The sequence below is a fragment of the Diaphorina citri genome, unplaced genomic scaffold, assembly GCF_000475195.1.
Source record: "Diaphorina citri unplaced genomic scaffold, Diaci psyllid genome assembly version 1.1 scaffold2741, whole genome shotgun sequence".
Classification (NCBI taxonomy): domain Eukaryota; kingdom Metazoa; phylum Arthropoda; class Insecta; order Hemiptera; family Psyllidae; genus Diaphorina; species Diaphorina citri.
This window is the reverse complement of record NW_007380158.1, coordinates 32,526-47,732: the sequence shown is the minus strand read 5'-3', so window position 1 is coordinate 47,732 and position 15,207 is coordinate 32,526. Positions and strand designations below refer to the sequence as shown.

Here is a 15,207-nt window from a genome sequence, read left to right as displayed (position 1 = left end):
GTAAAAAAAAGGCAAAAATCTTTTGGAAGGAATTTAACACGAAATGTAGACTATACCTACTTTGAGAAATTAATGAAGAGTTGAAAAGGGAACGTGCAAAAAGTTGAAATCATTGCCAGTGCAAATATGACACCCGTCTCTATAACCTCTGACCTACACATATACAGGGTACCTATTTATAAAGTCTTTCCAAGGGCTGGATTTTTTGAAAACCGCTTAGAACAGGGGTTTCCAACTAGCGGCCTCCATACCATTTTTGTGCCCCGCGAACCTTTTTGAGATTTGTACAAAACTTACCTAAATGTAAAAAAAAGGCAAAAATCTTCGAATGCTTTTTGAAAAAATTCGCTATCTGAGTTAACTTACGCAACCTTGGGATAAGATTGTGTTGCACACTCCAACTCATTTCCGGGATCTTTGTTTTTTTTTTTTTATATTTATTAAAGACCGGGATCATTGAAGCTTGATGGTGAAATTTCTACTGGTAGGGATGATATTTGTGGCTACAGCGATATCATATGCTGAAGCTTTATTGAATCTGTTTGCAGAAACGCAGCTTCAAATTTTTGTCGATGGTGGGATTCGAACCCGGGACCTTCTGCATGGCAAGCAAGCGCGTTACCACTGGACTAACCGTGCCCCCATATGCTGAAGCTTCATTGAATCTGTTTGCAGAAACGCAGCTCGATCTGCCCAAGACCACCACGTCCACAACAACCACCTCTACCACTACCATGAGAACAACCACGCTACATCCACACCACAGACATCATGGTAAAGACGCTACAGGTGAGTTGGGTGACCAAATCTTCGCCGTACATTTCTTCTGTAAGTTTAGTTATTAGTTGCGTTATTAAGGAGCGCGGTAGAGCTCCGACCCGCCAAGTCAAAGTTTGACCGCGCTACTAGAGATATCCGTAATACAGAGGGATATTGGCCTAGCGCACTGGGTGGTGCTCAGATAACTTTAGCTTCCAATGCCGATATGCCCAACCCTAGAAATTTTTGGGTTGAGAAGAGACCATTTTGGATGTTGAAAACTCCCAATGTTTTCAAGCACTACTACACCACCTAGTTTAAAGTTGGTAAACCAAATTCTATATTTTCCTTTGAAGGAGGATAAATACTGAAAAATTGATTGAAGCCATGACTTCGGCCCTTGTCATCAGATCAAGATCAAACTTATTAGACCTATGTTTTTACTTTCCTTAGGAAAACTCCCAATGTTTTCAAGCACTACTACGCCACCTAGTTTAAAGTTGGTAAACCAAATTCTATATTTTCCTTTGAAGGAGGATAAAATATAAGGATCTGAGGAGGGGAAATCGTGAATGAATCAACTAAAATCTTTCTGGAAGTTTACATATCCTGGACTAGGTTTAGTCCAGAGAAGGGAAGAATTCTTCTCACCGGACTAAAATCTTTCTGGAAGTTTACATATCCTGGACTAGGTTTAGTCCAGAGAAGGGAAGAACTCTTCTCACCGGGTCGTATTTATAGAATTTATTAGAAAGTGTTTGGTTGTGTTTTGAAGAGTTGAAAAGGGAACGTGCAAAAAGTTGAAATCATTGCCAGTGCAAATATGACACCCGTCTCTATAACCTCTGACCTACACATATGTATACAGGGTACCTATTTATAAAGTCTTTCCAAGGGCTGGATTTTTTGAAAACCGCTTAGAACAGGGGTTTCCAACAAGCGGCCTCCATACCATTTTTGTGGCTCGCGAACCTTTTTGAGATTTGTACAAAACTTACCTAAAAGTAAAAAAAGGCAAAAATCTCCAAATGTTTTTTGAAAAAATTCGTCCGGGGCGCGGCGCTCAAAATTCGATCGCACTGCATTTCTGAAAAGTTTGGAGGGGGGGGTTGCTCCCCTATGTACATATGTGGCCCGCGAAATACCTCCCTATGTAGCATGTGGCCCGCATACACATGGAGGTTGGAAACCCCTGGCTTAGAATAATTTTCATACATTTTTGAGCGATCTATTTTTTTGTCATTAAGTCGCAGACCCGCCTCCCTTTGTGTCCGATGTGGCCCGCGAAATACCTCCCTATGTAGCATGTGGCCCGCATACACATGGAGGTTGGAAACCCCTGGCTTAGAATAATTTTCATACCTTTTTGAGCGATCTATTTTTTTGTCATTATTCATTAAGTCGCAGACCCGCCTCCCTTTGTGTTCATAAATTTCAAATCTTAAATAAGAACCCTTACTAAGATAACGATCATAGTAAACGTCTTTTACAATTTTCGTTCAATACATTACTTTCCTTATAATTATTATACCGAGAACCCTTACTAAGATAACGATCATAGTAAACGTCTTTTACAATTTTCGTTCAATACATTACTTTCCTTATAATTATTATAAGATAAGGAAAGTAAAAACATAGGTCTAATAAGTTTGATCTTGATCTGATGACAAGGGCCGAAGTCATGGCTTCAATCAATTTTTCAGTATTTTGATAGGTGATTTGTGCTTCAAATATAGGTCTCTTTGATGATTTTTATTGAAATACAGACCCGGAAATGAAATTTAGAATTTCGCCCTATAGCCTCAATGGGTGAAATAAGATACCTAAGGAAAGTAAAAACATAGGTCTAATAAGTTTGATCTTGATCTGATGACAAGGGCCGAAGTCATGGCTTCAATCAATTCTTCAGTATTTTAATAGATGATTTGTGCTTCAAATATAGGTCTCTTTGATGATTTTTATTGAAATACAGACCCGGAAATGAAAATTAGAATTTCGCCCTATAGTCTCAAAGGGTGAAGAAGGGTGTTTCTAATAAATTTCATATTTAGGTCTGAATTTCAATATGAATCATTTGTGAGACAAATCAATTTTCAAAAGGAATTTCTTATTTTTGGTGCTTCCCCTGTTGGTGGAACGTCGAGAAACAAAGCATTGAAAAGGACATTGATTTGTGCTTCAAATATAGGTCTCTTTGATGATTTTTATTGAAATACAGACCCGGAAATGAAATTTAGAATTTCGCCCTATAGCCTTAAAGGGTGAAAAAGGGTGTTTCTAATAAATTTCATATTTAGGTCTGAATTTCAATATGAATCATTTGTGAGACAAATCAACTTTCAAAAGGAATTTCTTAATTTTGGTGCTTCCCCTGTTGGTGGAACGTCGAGAAACAAAGCATTGAAAAGGACACGTACCTAGGTAGCTCCGGCTTTTGAAAGAATGAGTCACAAATAAAAGGATCTTAAAAAGGGAGCCGAATTTATGACAAAACCATTCTGCAAAATATTGAAGTGTGTTAGAATTTTACACTTCAAAATTTCGGCATTTTGTTACGTATGTAAGTAGAAATATTCTAGGCGGTTCTCGATAAACCCATCAGCCTTAGAAAAACTTTATGAACACACCTTCAAAATTTCGGCATTTTGTTACGTATGTAAGTAGAAATATTCTAGGCGGTTCTCGATAAACCCATCAGCCTTAGAAAAACTTTATAAACACACTGTATATATTAGTCGATCATCATAGACAATGACAAATTTACATTTCAATATTCAATAGCAAATAGACCTTGTATTATTGAACTTGAAAATTAACTTTTTTTTTTTTGTCCAACAATAGAACCAGAGCTAATTGAAACTTAAAAACGTGAAAAATGATCGACTACTGGTACAGTCACCCTATATTAGTCGATCATCATAGACAATGACAAATTTACATTTCAATATTCAATAGCAAATAGACCTTGTATTATTGAACTTGAAAATTAACTTTACAGTTTACACTTTCATCATAGACAATGACAAATTTACATTTCAATATTCAATAGCAAATAGACCTTGTATTATTGAACTTGAAAATTAACTTTTTTTTTTATTGAACGTTATTTACAGAGGGAAACTATAACAATCAGAGTCCTTGTCCCTCTAATATAGGTTGTGAAAATTAACTTTACAGTTTACACTCTATAGGCAATTTACCTTGAAGTAATGCCACGCTTTGTCAGGGCAGTGTATAGCATTCCGTTCTAAAAACTTTATCGATAAGGAATCATTTAGGAACATATTATTTATTATTTTATTATGGAGAAAAAGAAAACTATTTTCAAGTCAGTAAAAAAAATCTGGTGTGAACATCACACGACTTTCCTTATCCTATTGAATGATGCTTATTTCAGTGTTCTTTTACCCTAATTTTTACAATATCTCTGCCGTTTTGTCGCTATACGCTGAAAACCGCCAAAAATCGGTCGAAATCTGTCCAAAAGCGGTCAAAATACCGCCAAGCGCAGCAACCATCTCAACCAAACGTTTTGTGTTGCATCCTTGTCACATTTTTGAACTACATACCAAATTCCAAGTCTCTAGAGTCTAGCTTATACCGTTCTCAAAATATTGTTAAATTACACCGAAAACCGCCAAAAAGCGGTAAAATACCGCCAACCGTTGCACCGGTCTTAAACAAAAGTTCCGATTGTTAAATTACACCGAAAACCGCCAAAAAGCGGTAAAATGCCGCCAAGCGTTGCATCGGTCTTAACCAAAAGTTTCGTGTCGCATTCTCACATTTGACAGCTACATACCAAATTTCAAGTCTCTAGCTCTTACCGTTCTCGAGATATTTTGTTTACAGACAGACACACAGATACACACACGGACCAATGGCTGAAACTTTGGATTTAGGCTCTAGGCCCTAGGGACCTCAAAACGTGTTTTGACACTTAAAACTGACCATCGAAAATTTGATTCGATTACATTACTTTCCTTCCTATATAGGATAAGGAAAGTAAAAAAAGGTATTAACCTGTTTTCGTGTTTGTGAAAGATCGCGTAATTTTTCCGTGGAATCCGAAATTAGGACTACATTATTTTATATTAAACATGTCTTTTAGATTAGAAGACCCGAAACCGGGAATACACTGGAAAGTGAGTGGGGCTGGAAATACATTGAAAAGTGATTTGGGCTGGGAATACACCGGAAATTGAAGGGGCCGGGAATATACTGAAAAGTGAGTGGTGTCGGGAATACGCTGGAAAGCGAGTGGGGCCAGGAATACACTGGAAAGTGAGTGGGGTCGGGAATACACTAGAAAGTGAGTGGGTCGGGAATACACTGGAAATTGAGGGGGCCGGGAATATAATGGAAAGTGAGTGGGACCGGGAACACACTAGAAAGTGAGTGGGGCCGGGAATAGACTGAAAAGTGAGTGGGACTGGGAATATACTAGGAGAAAAGTAACAACATTAAGATTATTTATAAATTAACAATAGATTATATTTTTATTATATTATTGATAAATAATATCCTATCTAAATAATATAAATATGTATACAGTGTTCAATTAAACAAGTGAGAATGCCAATTTATATTCTGGGTTGCATTTTGGTTTCACGTCTTTCAATTTTGAGTGTGATATTCTTTTTTCAACGGGTTTAACGTGTAACTGCTGTAAATCTGCTCAGCTAAATTTAATATTTATACCTCAGGATATAGAATCCGTCAAAGACTCGTCATGTTCTATATTGCTGACTCTCTATGAAACTACTCATTTTGTATAATCGCCGGTTATATCTTCTTTGATTATGCAATGTGCTAATCACAAATATGTTGGTATAATGTGAGAGTACAGGGCTGGCTTTCTCCTTTCCTGTCTTTCTTCGATCTTCACTTTCGGGACTACTGTAAATAAAAATACCTATGTTACCAGGAGAGGCTCTCTGTTAGAGTTGGCCCGGGGCCCAGGGTTTAGTCAGACTGTGAACGACCCTGACCTCTTATTTGTTTTTCTTCATAAATCATCATTTCCCCTCTAAACCTCAAATGAAACTTCTCGATTCACAAAAACGTGAAACCAAAAACACAACTGGAAGACTTAAATTTATTTAAAATACATAATGCATAACGAACAAACAATGAAGTATAGTAGAACCTCGATTATTTCAACTCCTAAATCCTATCTTATCAGAGGAAAAGATCATAGAAAGTGATCATTTCATTCAACCTCGATTATTTCAACTAGGTACCCCCGGTCCCAATTAGTTGAAATAATCGAGGTTCTACTGTATATTGTAACCAAGACCCATGATATTTTATCATACGGAAAGGCACTGTTTAACAGCTACATATTTCCAAAATACTTTCTACATCTTGGTTCCATTTCACTAAGCGCTTGGCTTAGTGATCAGTGGTGGCCTAACAGGGTCTCGAGAGCCTAGTTTTAATCAGTGGCGGCCTTTTCTCTCACACAGATCATCATGTAAACTATCGGGCGGTAAATAAATCTCCGTACCGTCCGTACGTACTTGAACCAGTGCCGGATTACGAGTGGTGTTGTGTACACTGCCCAGAGACGAGTAGCTGAAATGATGGACGAGAAAGAAATGTTGTTTGTTATTATAGGGTTAGGTTGAACACAAAAAGGAGCTTTTCTTTTCCACGGACGTGACTTCTGCATAATTACCAGTTTGAAGCCCGATTCTAAGTATAGAATAAGTGGAATAGAATAGACCCTGTTTATACTATCAGATTGGGATGGAAAAGTCCCTTCATTCCCGAAGTCTAAAAAAATCTGGTGTGAACATCACACGACTTTCCTTATCCTATTGAATGATGCTAAAATAATAATACTAAAAAAACAATACTTTCATTACTAGTATAGCTCGCTATACTGTAGTAATAGAAAGTAATACTAGTCTATCTTACCCCTGATCATAGAGAGTACAGTAAGGGATATTGAATTCTCGTATCGTTCTCCAAACGTTCTTGTAGCTCCAGTCTAGCATTGGATTGACACGCATGATCTCGGGCCAACCATTGTCAGTTTTCTGTAGAGGGAACAGATAAAACGAAGTGAGTTCCTAGTTTTATCGGAGATTTGTTTTATACAAATTCACGTGATCTAAATGTTTTAGTCCGATCGAAAAATCGGATTAAAACATTCGGGTTAAAACGTTTAGAGTCTAAATTCCAGACCTGTCTTCAGCATATTGTCAAAATTGTCTCATCCGCGAACTCAACATTCAATCTGACGAGTTACGAACCGCCCATGAAAATAATTTTCCTTTCGTCCGCCTGTTTGTTTCACCACTTACTATCGAACGGTTTGTTCGATTCTGATGAAATTCAGAAGAAAAATCTCAAGGTAATTAGTTATGCTGTTATACCCCCCCCCCCTCGGATTAAACACATTCGGGTTAACACGTTTCGAGTCTAAATTCCAGACCTGTCTTCAGCATATTGTCAAAATTATATCATCCGCGAACTCAACATTTAATTTGACGAGTTACGAATCGCCCATGAAAATAATTTTCCTTTTGTCCGCCTGTTTGTTTCACCACTTACTATCGAACGGTTTGTCCGATTCTGATGAAATTCAGAAGAAAAATCTCAAGGTAATTAGTTAATGCTGTTATACCCCCCCAAAAAAAAGTTGTTAACCTGCTCTCAACTTAACCACAAATAGGTAATTCATGGTTCAGATTTTACTATGACTACGAGTATCACTTACGGGTTTCACCACTTACTATCGAACGGTTTGTCCAATTCTGATGAAATTCAGAAGAAAAATCTCAAGGTAATTAGTTATGCTGTTATACCTCCAAAAAAAGTTGTTAACCTGCTCTCAACTTAACCACAAATAGGTAATTCATGGTTCAGATTTTACTATGACTACGAGTATCACTTACGGGTTTAAATTACATTGCCTACAGGACATTCGGGAAAACCCGGATGTAACCTTTGCTATTTCTTTAGAAAGGGAAATTTCAGGCTGGTCTACTCCCTGTTTAACGTCCCCTAGCCAGCTTAAAATGGCCTTTAGCCCTTCACCTTTAAATGAATACCACCCAGGACTACAAAACCGTCTTTGTGTTATTTTATAGCCGTTTTTATCTCTCGTAGATTATCAATACCTTTGCCAATCTGATGATATGATAAGACGATGCCAATATTAATACATGATATTGTCAATACGCCCATCTGATGAGGGACATACTACGACACAGACCACATGAGTCTAATGACCGGGGCCTCAGAGATTAAACTATGATTAACTTTTTCTTAAGGTTTGATAGAAGGAACTGTAACTGCTAAGGTCTCATCGCCCGGAAAGCGAAGATAGGATAGGAGAAAGCCAGCCGTTCCGAGAACGAACTTTATATATTTGGGATAAAATCCGCCGCGGGCGGGAATCGAACCCGCAACCTAGCGCTTACAAGGCAGACGAGATTTCAAGCTAACTAGGCTGGATTTCAAGCAATCTGATTGGTCCCTTTCAAAGTTTTTAGCCAACCAAATTGCTAATTCCAAAATTAAAAGTTAACAGTAGCCAATCTATAGTTAGCTTGGTTGGTAGCGCGTCTGCCTTGTACGCGCTAGGCCGCGGGTTCGATTACCGCCCGGGGCGGATTTTATCCTGAAGGGATAATGTTCGTTCTCGGAACGGCTGGCCTTCCCCTATCCTGTCTTCTTCTCTCTTCGATTTCGGAACGATAATACCTTAGCAGTTACAGTTCCCTCTAACAAACCTCTTTAAAAAAGTTAATGAATTCTTACCCTCAAGCTTTCCCGAGCAAACGCCAGATTTTTGACGTTCATTATAGCTCCGTACATATCCATAAGGACAAGATGTATAACTAATTAATTATTATTGATGTATAATTATTAATTATTCTTACTTACTGTAATCCTTAGTGATTCTAATGCAACTACATCATAAATCTACATGACAATTACGAGGGAGCAAAAGTTTTCTGTATACAGGGTGTCCCGCGAACGACTGTACAACGTTTGAGGGTTGATGCAGGACCTAAAGGGCTACCAGAAAAAGCTATCTGGACAGATCCGATTTTCAACAGGGGCGGAGTTATGAAGGATTTTATGAAAAACTTTGAAGTATATCTTTCTGACTCCCCATGAGCTCACGTGACGTGACGTGATGGTAGTGTGTTTCTAGCTTTAGATACATATCCTGGAAAAAAAGCGCGTCTGCCTTGTAAGCGCCAAATAGCGGGTTCGACTGCCACCCGAGGCGGATTTTATCCTAAACAGATAAGGTTAGCTCTCGGAAGGGCTGGCTTTCTTCTATTAAAGTGGCTACTCAATTGTCCTCACGAGGCTGAGTGCACCCCGAACTTCAAGCACAGAGCCGAAAAAAACCTCGGCCCCGCCGGGAATTGAACCCGGGACCTCCGGAGTGCAAGCCTAGTGTGATACCCACTCGGCCACGGAGGTTGCTGTATTATTATTTTATTTTAAGAGGTTGATAGAGGGAGCTATTATTATTACATTATTACCTCACAACCGTTTCCTTCACAAACTGTTCAACTTCGGGAAACGAATCTTCCAGCTTGAAATACACCGCCAGCAGTTGCTTCTCACAACCGTTTCCTTCACAAACTGTTCAACTTCGGGAAACGAATCTTCCAGCTTGAAATACACCGCCAGCAGTTGCTTCCCCTGTAAGCCCTTGTGTTTAAGCACGGCGTGCACCAAATGAAGAAGCAACGTGCAGTCTTTGCCACCGTTGAAACTGAGAAAGCAAGCGTCCAACGAGTACTTGTCCAGACAGCTCTCGATAACCTGACATATGAGGGAGCAAAAGTTTTCTGTATATAGCTGGGGCGGGGTTTCAAGGCATGTTCTCACTTTTCGTTCGGAAAAAAAATCGTGTCGTGTTTAAGTGAGAACACTCTCATTTAAATTACATTGCCTACAAGGGCGGTTTCAAGGCATGTTCTCACTTTTCGTTCGGAAAAAAAAATCGTGTCGTGGGAACACTCTCATTTAAATTACATTGCCTACAAGGGCATTTTGTGCGGAAAAAAATCGTGTCGTGTGTAGTGGGAACACTCTTGTTTAAAGAGCAAAAGTTTTCTGTATATAGCTGGGGCGGGGTTTCAAGGCATGTTCTCACTTTTCGTTCGGAAAAAAAAAAATCGTGTTGTGTTTAAGTGAGAACACTCTCATTTAAATTACATTGCCTACAAGGGCATTTTGTGCGGAAAAAAATCGTGTCGTGTGTAGTGGGAACACTCTTCTTTAAATTACATTGCCTACAGGACATTCGGGAAAACCCGGATGTATCCTTTGCTATTTCTTTAGAAAAGGAAATTTCAGGCCGGTCTACTCCCTGTTTAACGTCCCCTAGCCAGCTTAAAATGGCCTATATTCCTTCACCTTTAAATGAATACCACCCAGGACTACAAAACCGTCTTTGTGTTATTTTATAGCCGTTTTTATCTCTCGTAGATTATCAATACCTTTGCCAATCTGATGATATGATAAGACGATGCCAATATTAATACATGATATTGCCAATACGCCCATCTGATGAGGGACAAACTACGACACAGACCACACAAGTCTAATGACCGGGGCCTCAGAGATTAAACTATGATTAACTTTTTTTTAAGGTTTGATAGAAGGAACTGTAACTGCTAAGGTCTTATCGCCCCGAAATCGCAGAGAGAAGGAAGACAGGATAGGAGAAAGCCAGCCGTTCCGAGAACGAACTTTATATATTTGGGATGAAATCCGCCGCGGGCGGGAATCGAACCCGCAACCTAGCGCTTACAAGGCAGACGAGAATTCAAGCTAACTAGACTGGATTTCAAGCAATCTGATTGGTCCCTTTCAAAGTTTTTAGCCAACCAAATTGCTAAGTCCAAGATTAAAAGTTAACAGTAGCCAGCCTATAGTTAGCTTGGTTGGTAGCGCGTCTGCCTTGTACGCGCTAGGCCGCGGGTTCGATTCCCGTCCGGGTTGGGACTTATACATATTAAACATTTTAACCTATCCTGTTCTCTCTTCGATAAAACCTTAGCAGTAAGGCCAGCCACTCATTATAAGGTGCAAGGTCTACCTGATAGTATGTGTGCTCATCAGGTATCAGGTAGACCTGACAGACGGACCTTTTCAGCTGTACCTGTCAGGTCTACCTGATAGTGAGTGGCTGGCCTTACAGTTAGCTCTATCAAAGGGTAAAAAAAAACACTTTGTTTAACCCTTCTGCTCAGCAATGGCCACAACATACCTAATCGTTCTGATAGGGTGACTTATTTAAATTGTACTATCCAGAAAAAAAGATAAAAACTGAGATTTCCCTCCATTCGATTCCTTACCTAGCAGCTGGGGAAAGCACTTCTCCACTATACTAGGTCTACCTGATAGTATGTGTGCTCATCAGGTATCAGGTAGCCCTGACAGACGGACCTTTTCAGCTGTACCTGTCAGGTCTACCTGATAGTGAGTGGGGCTGGCCTTACAGTTAGCTCTATCAAAGGGTAAAAAAAAAAACACTTTGTTTAACCTTTTTACTCAGCAGTGGCCACAACATACCTAATCGTTCTGATAGGGTGACTTATTTAAATTTTACTATCCAGAAAAAAAGATAAAAACTGAGATTTCCCTCCATTCGATTCCTTACCTAGCAGCTGGGGAAAGCACTTCTCCACTATACTTACTTATACATATTAAACTTTTTAACCTATCCTGTTCTCTCTTCGATAAAACCTTAGCAGTAAGGCCAGCCACTCATTATAAGGTGCAAGGTCTACCACTCTACCTGATAGTATGTGTGCTCATCAGGTATCAGGTAGCCCTGACAGACGGACCTTTTCAGCCGTACCTGTCAGGTCTACCTGATAGTGAGTGGCTGGCCTTACAGTTAGCTCTATCAAAGGGTTAAACAAAATGTAAAAAAAAACTTTGTTCAACCCTTCTGCTCAGCAATGGCCACAACATACCTAATCGTTCTGATAGGGTGACTTATTTAAATTGTACTATCCAGAAAAAAAGATAAAAACTGAGATTTCCCTCCATTCGATTCCTTACCTAGCAGCTGGGGAAAGCACTTCTCCACTATACTGGGTGTTCCGGGAAACACGTACACATTGGCCACATTCAACACCGGAAAGAACTTGGAAAAGCTGCCCTCGGGTTCCGTGAAAATCACACGCGCCCCTCGCGGACAATTCGAGAACTTGTACGCGGCCTCGGTGGGCCCGGGCGTGGGGGGGTTTTGGGCCGGGTAAAATTGGGTCCAGAATTTGACGAGTTCGGGATGAAGGGACAGAGGCTGGTCGAAAGCGAGGCTTAGAGACTCGTATGTGACGTCATCGTGTGTGGGACCAATGCCGCCTGAGAAAGGAAATCTCGGGTTATTGGTTACGAGTTATACCGAAGTTGGTTACGCGAGTTATACCGAAGTTGGTTACGAGTTATACCGAAGTTGGTTACGAGTTATACCGAAGGTAGGTATAGGAAATGTCTAGCCATCTGGAGACGGAATCTACTGACACGTGTTTGGTGATACATGCCAGTACACTTAAAGGGTTAAGGTGTGTGTGTCCACACATAGTCCAAAGGCCGCAAAGGCCGTCGATAGATGTCGACTGAACCGTTCACACTGCCTCGACAACATAGATTTATCTCGTAGATCGACATCGATCGACAGCAGGTCGACTATGTTCTATTTCGAGATGATAAGACCTTAGCAGTTGCACAGTTCCCTTGAACAAACCTTTTAAAAAAAAACTTTCACTTAACTTGGCTTTTGATTCCCTTTCGCTTCACCCTTTCACTCACCTGTGGTCACAACATAGTCGTTCTGCTCGGAAAAGGTTCGGATTTCGTTCGCGATGGTTCGGACGTGGTCGGGAATGACCGATATTTTCGTCGATGGATGTCGACTGAACCGTTCACACTGCCTCGACAACATGTCGATCGACATCGATCGACGGCAGGTCGACCATGTTTGGTGTTCATTCCCTTTCGCTTAACCCTTTCACTCACCCGTGGTCACAACATAGTCGTTCTGCTCGGAAAAGGTTCGGATTTCGTTCGCGATGGTTCGGACGTGGTCGGGAATGACCGATATTTTCGCCACCCGAATCCCGTAGTCCCGCAGTAGGCGACACAGGAAGTGGGAGTTAGTGTCCTGGACCTGCGCCTTGAGGATTTCGTCACCTAGGAACCGAAGAGGAAGGGACGAAATATTAGTTAATAATTGCCACGCAGAAGATGTAATGGTTATCAGGGGGGGGGGGGGGGGGGGGGGTGCTTTGATTTAATCCCAGCCATAGAGCCAAGATATGGAATTGGAGAACTCTCTCCCATGGTTAGTGGTCACTGCGCTCCCGCCTTTCACGCCGGTCAGACCCGGGTCTCGATTAGCGGCGGCGGTCTAAAAATGAATTTGGGCATAATGTAAAAAGATTGATTCCGTGAGCTGGCTGTCTCGCGGGGCTACACCTCACTCGTGAGGAAAATGAGTAGCAATGTAAGGCGTTATGCACATAGCCAACTGGTGTGTTTGTTTCTACTGGGGGGGGGGGGGGTAGTAAACTATTGGATGTTAGGGATTAGTTGAGTATTTGGGGAAAATCGTACAAGATGATGCATTGAGCACCAAACAATTGTGACACAATAACCACAAAGGAAATTGCATTTTTGTTGAGAATCTGGATTCACAGTATATAGGTACGGCCTACTGCTGAGTTAAAGCGGACTTTTTTGAGTTCCTCATTAAGGCAGTAGAATAAATTTCGGTCACGAAGAAGTTTAAAACTGTATTCATGGTACACAAGTAAACCTTGCTTTATGACTGGGTGGCGGAGGTAAAGGGACTTTGAAGTCTCATTCCGGCAGGTATTTAAGCAGGGTGTTCCTCTCACTCTAAATTACACACCAGATCAATAGATTATTATTATTTTTCATGACGGTCACAAGGTCTCCACTCACCTTATGACCGATTATCCCGCAAGTTTGATCTGTTATGTTCGGTTGCGCATGACAGATGATCGAATCGGCGTAGGGGCCTTCCTCGTTCCCATTTTCGTTCGTGCGGGTGTGGCGTTCTCGACAGAAGGGGTGAGAGCGGATCGAATGGGAATAGAGAAGTTTCCCTATGAGTTACTCGAGTAACTGTCGGGTTTTGTAGAGAGATGGAACTTTGGCTATATTTTGAGCCGAGGGACGGGTCGATTCTTAGAGAGAGATGACCGTTGTAAGAGAGCCTGCAGTGCGTCACTAGGGTGGGACCTCAGGAGTCCAGTCCTATGTGGGTATCTGAGTCGATCGGTTCTCAGGCTGTGAACAAGTACATAAGGCCAAACGACACTTGTTATTATGGGACGGTTTGCTTTTAGTATGCCATCTAGTTAGCTGGTTCTCTCTTCGATTCGGACGTAAGACCTTAGCAGTTAAAATTCCCTTCCATCAAACCTCCCAATTGTCAAAATTTTAAAAAAAAGAGCAGACGTTAGCCCGTAATGCTTGGCTTGTCAGTTTATGAAGGTCCGAAGGTCGAGTGGCCCCCGCGCATCGGACAAGAAAACATGGTGGTGAAAACCCTCTTAGGGTATCAGAAAAAAAGAAAAAAAAAAAAAAAAAAACGGTTTTATTAAAAGTAAATAAAGGAATGGACGGGCTAAAAACGAAACGATTGAGACGGTATAATCAGAGATTTATTGAAAATAGAATATATTGTACATAATTATAACATACACATGCCACTTTCGCCTAAACATAAAGGATTAGACTTAAATCATTCCGCTCCAAATTTTAAGGAGTCCGTCTTCTCACCAAAAGTCTTATTCTCACAAGTGGCGGATTATCATAATTTTATCCACGCGTTCAGTTTGTGTTATGTTTAAAAAAAGGAGTATTTCTACGTTTTGGGTGCGAGGAGGGACAAATGGTATCCGCCTCGCGGCACCACTGGGTGATGTGGTGGCTCCGGTCCACCCATCGATTGAGACGGAGCACCTGGGCAAAGTTACGATTTTGAAATAAGCTTTTTAGCTGAAAAAAAAATTACAAGAGGTTTTAGGACGTTTCGCATAAAGAAGAGATTTGTCTACCAGTTGGTTAATGAAACGTCCTCCATAAAACAAAGGGAATTATCAGACCTAAACTATTGCTAAGTGATCATCACCTGGCTATTCTTTTCATCACCGATAATGACTAACTACCTTAACACACTCCACAATGTGCATTTGACGTACAATCGTCAGTCACAAATCTCATCACTACATTTCCTAATCAATAAAATCTCATTGCAAAGCAGACAACATCAAATGTCAATGTGAAAACATTTAAATATGACAGCAGATTTTCCAGGGACAGGGTGAACCAGGAAGTTTTTTTTAGAGCACTATTTTGTAAAAAAATTCATTAAACACAGAGGTGGTGTTAACTTTTAAGGAAAAAATGTATTAGTTTTGACTT

At 40.5% G+C, this 15,207-nt stretch overlaps 1 protein-coding gene across 1 annotated transcript in view; it reads right to left on the bottom strand.

The window, feature by feature from the left end:
• Positions 1-6,157: 6,157 nt before the first annotated feature.
• LOC103519467 (FAD synthase) overlaps positions 6,158-15,207 on the bottom strand; it is a 31,719-nt gene continuing 22,669 nt past the window's right edge. Inside the window, exons 4-9 of the mRNA XM_026830957.1 lie at positions 12,772-12,945; positions 11,784-12,117; positions 9,327-9,637; positions 8,533-8,579; positions 6,682-6,836; positions 6,158-6,336 (exon numbers count right to left, since the gene is read on the bottom strand). Coding sequence (XP_026686758.1) covers positions 6,201-6,336; positions 6,682-6,836; positions 8,533-8,579; positions 9,327-9,637; positions 11,784-12,117; positions 12,772-12,945 — 1,157 coding nt within the window. The 3' untranslated portion in view covers positions 6,158-6,200. The remainder of the gene's footprint in view (positions 6,337-6,681; positions 6,837-8,532; positions 8,580-9,326; positions 9,638-11,783; positions 12,118-12,771; positions 12,946-15,207) is intronic.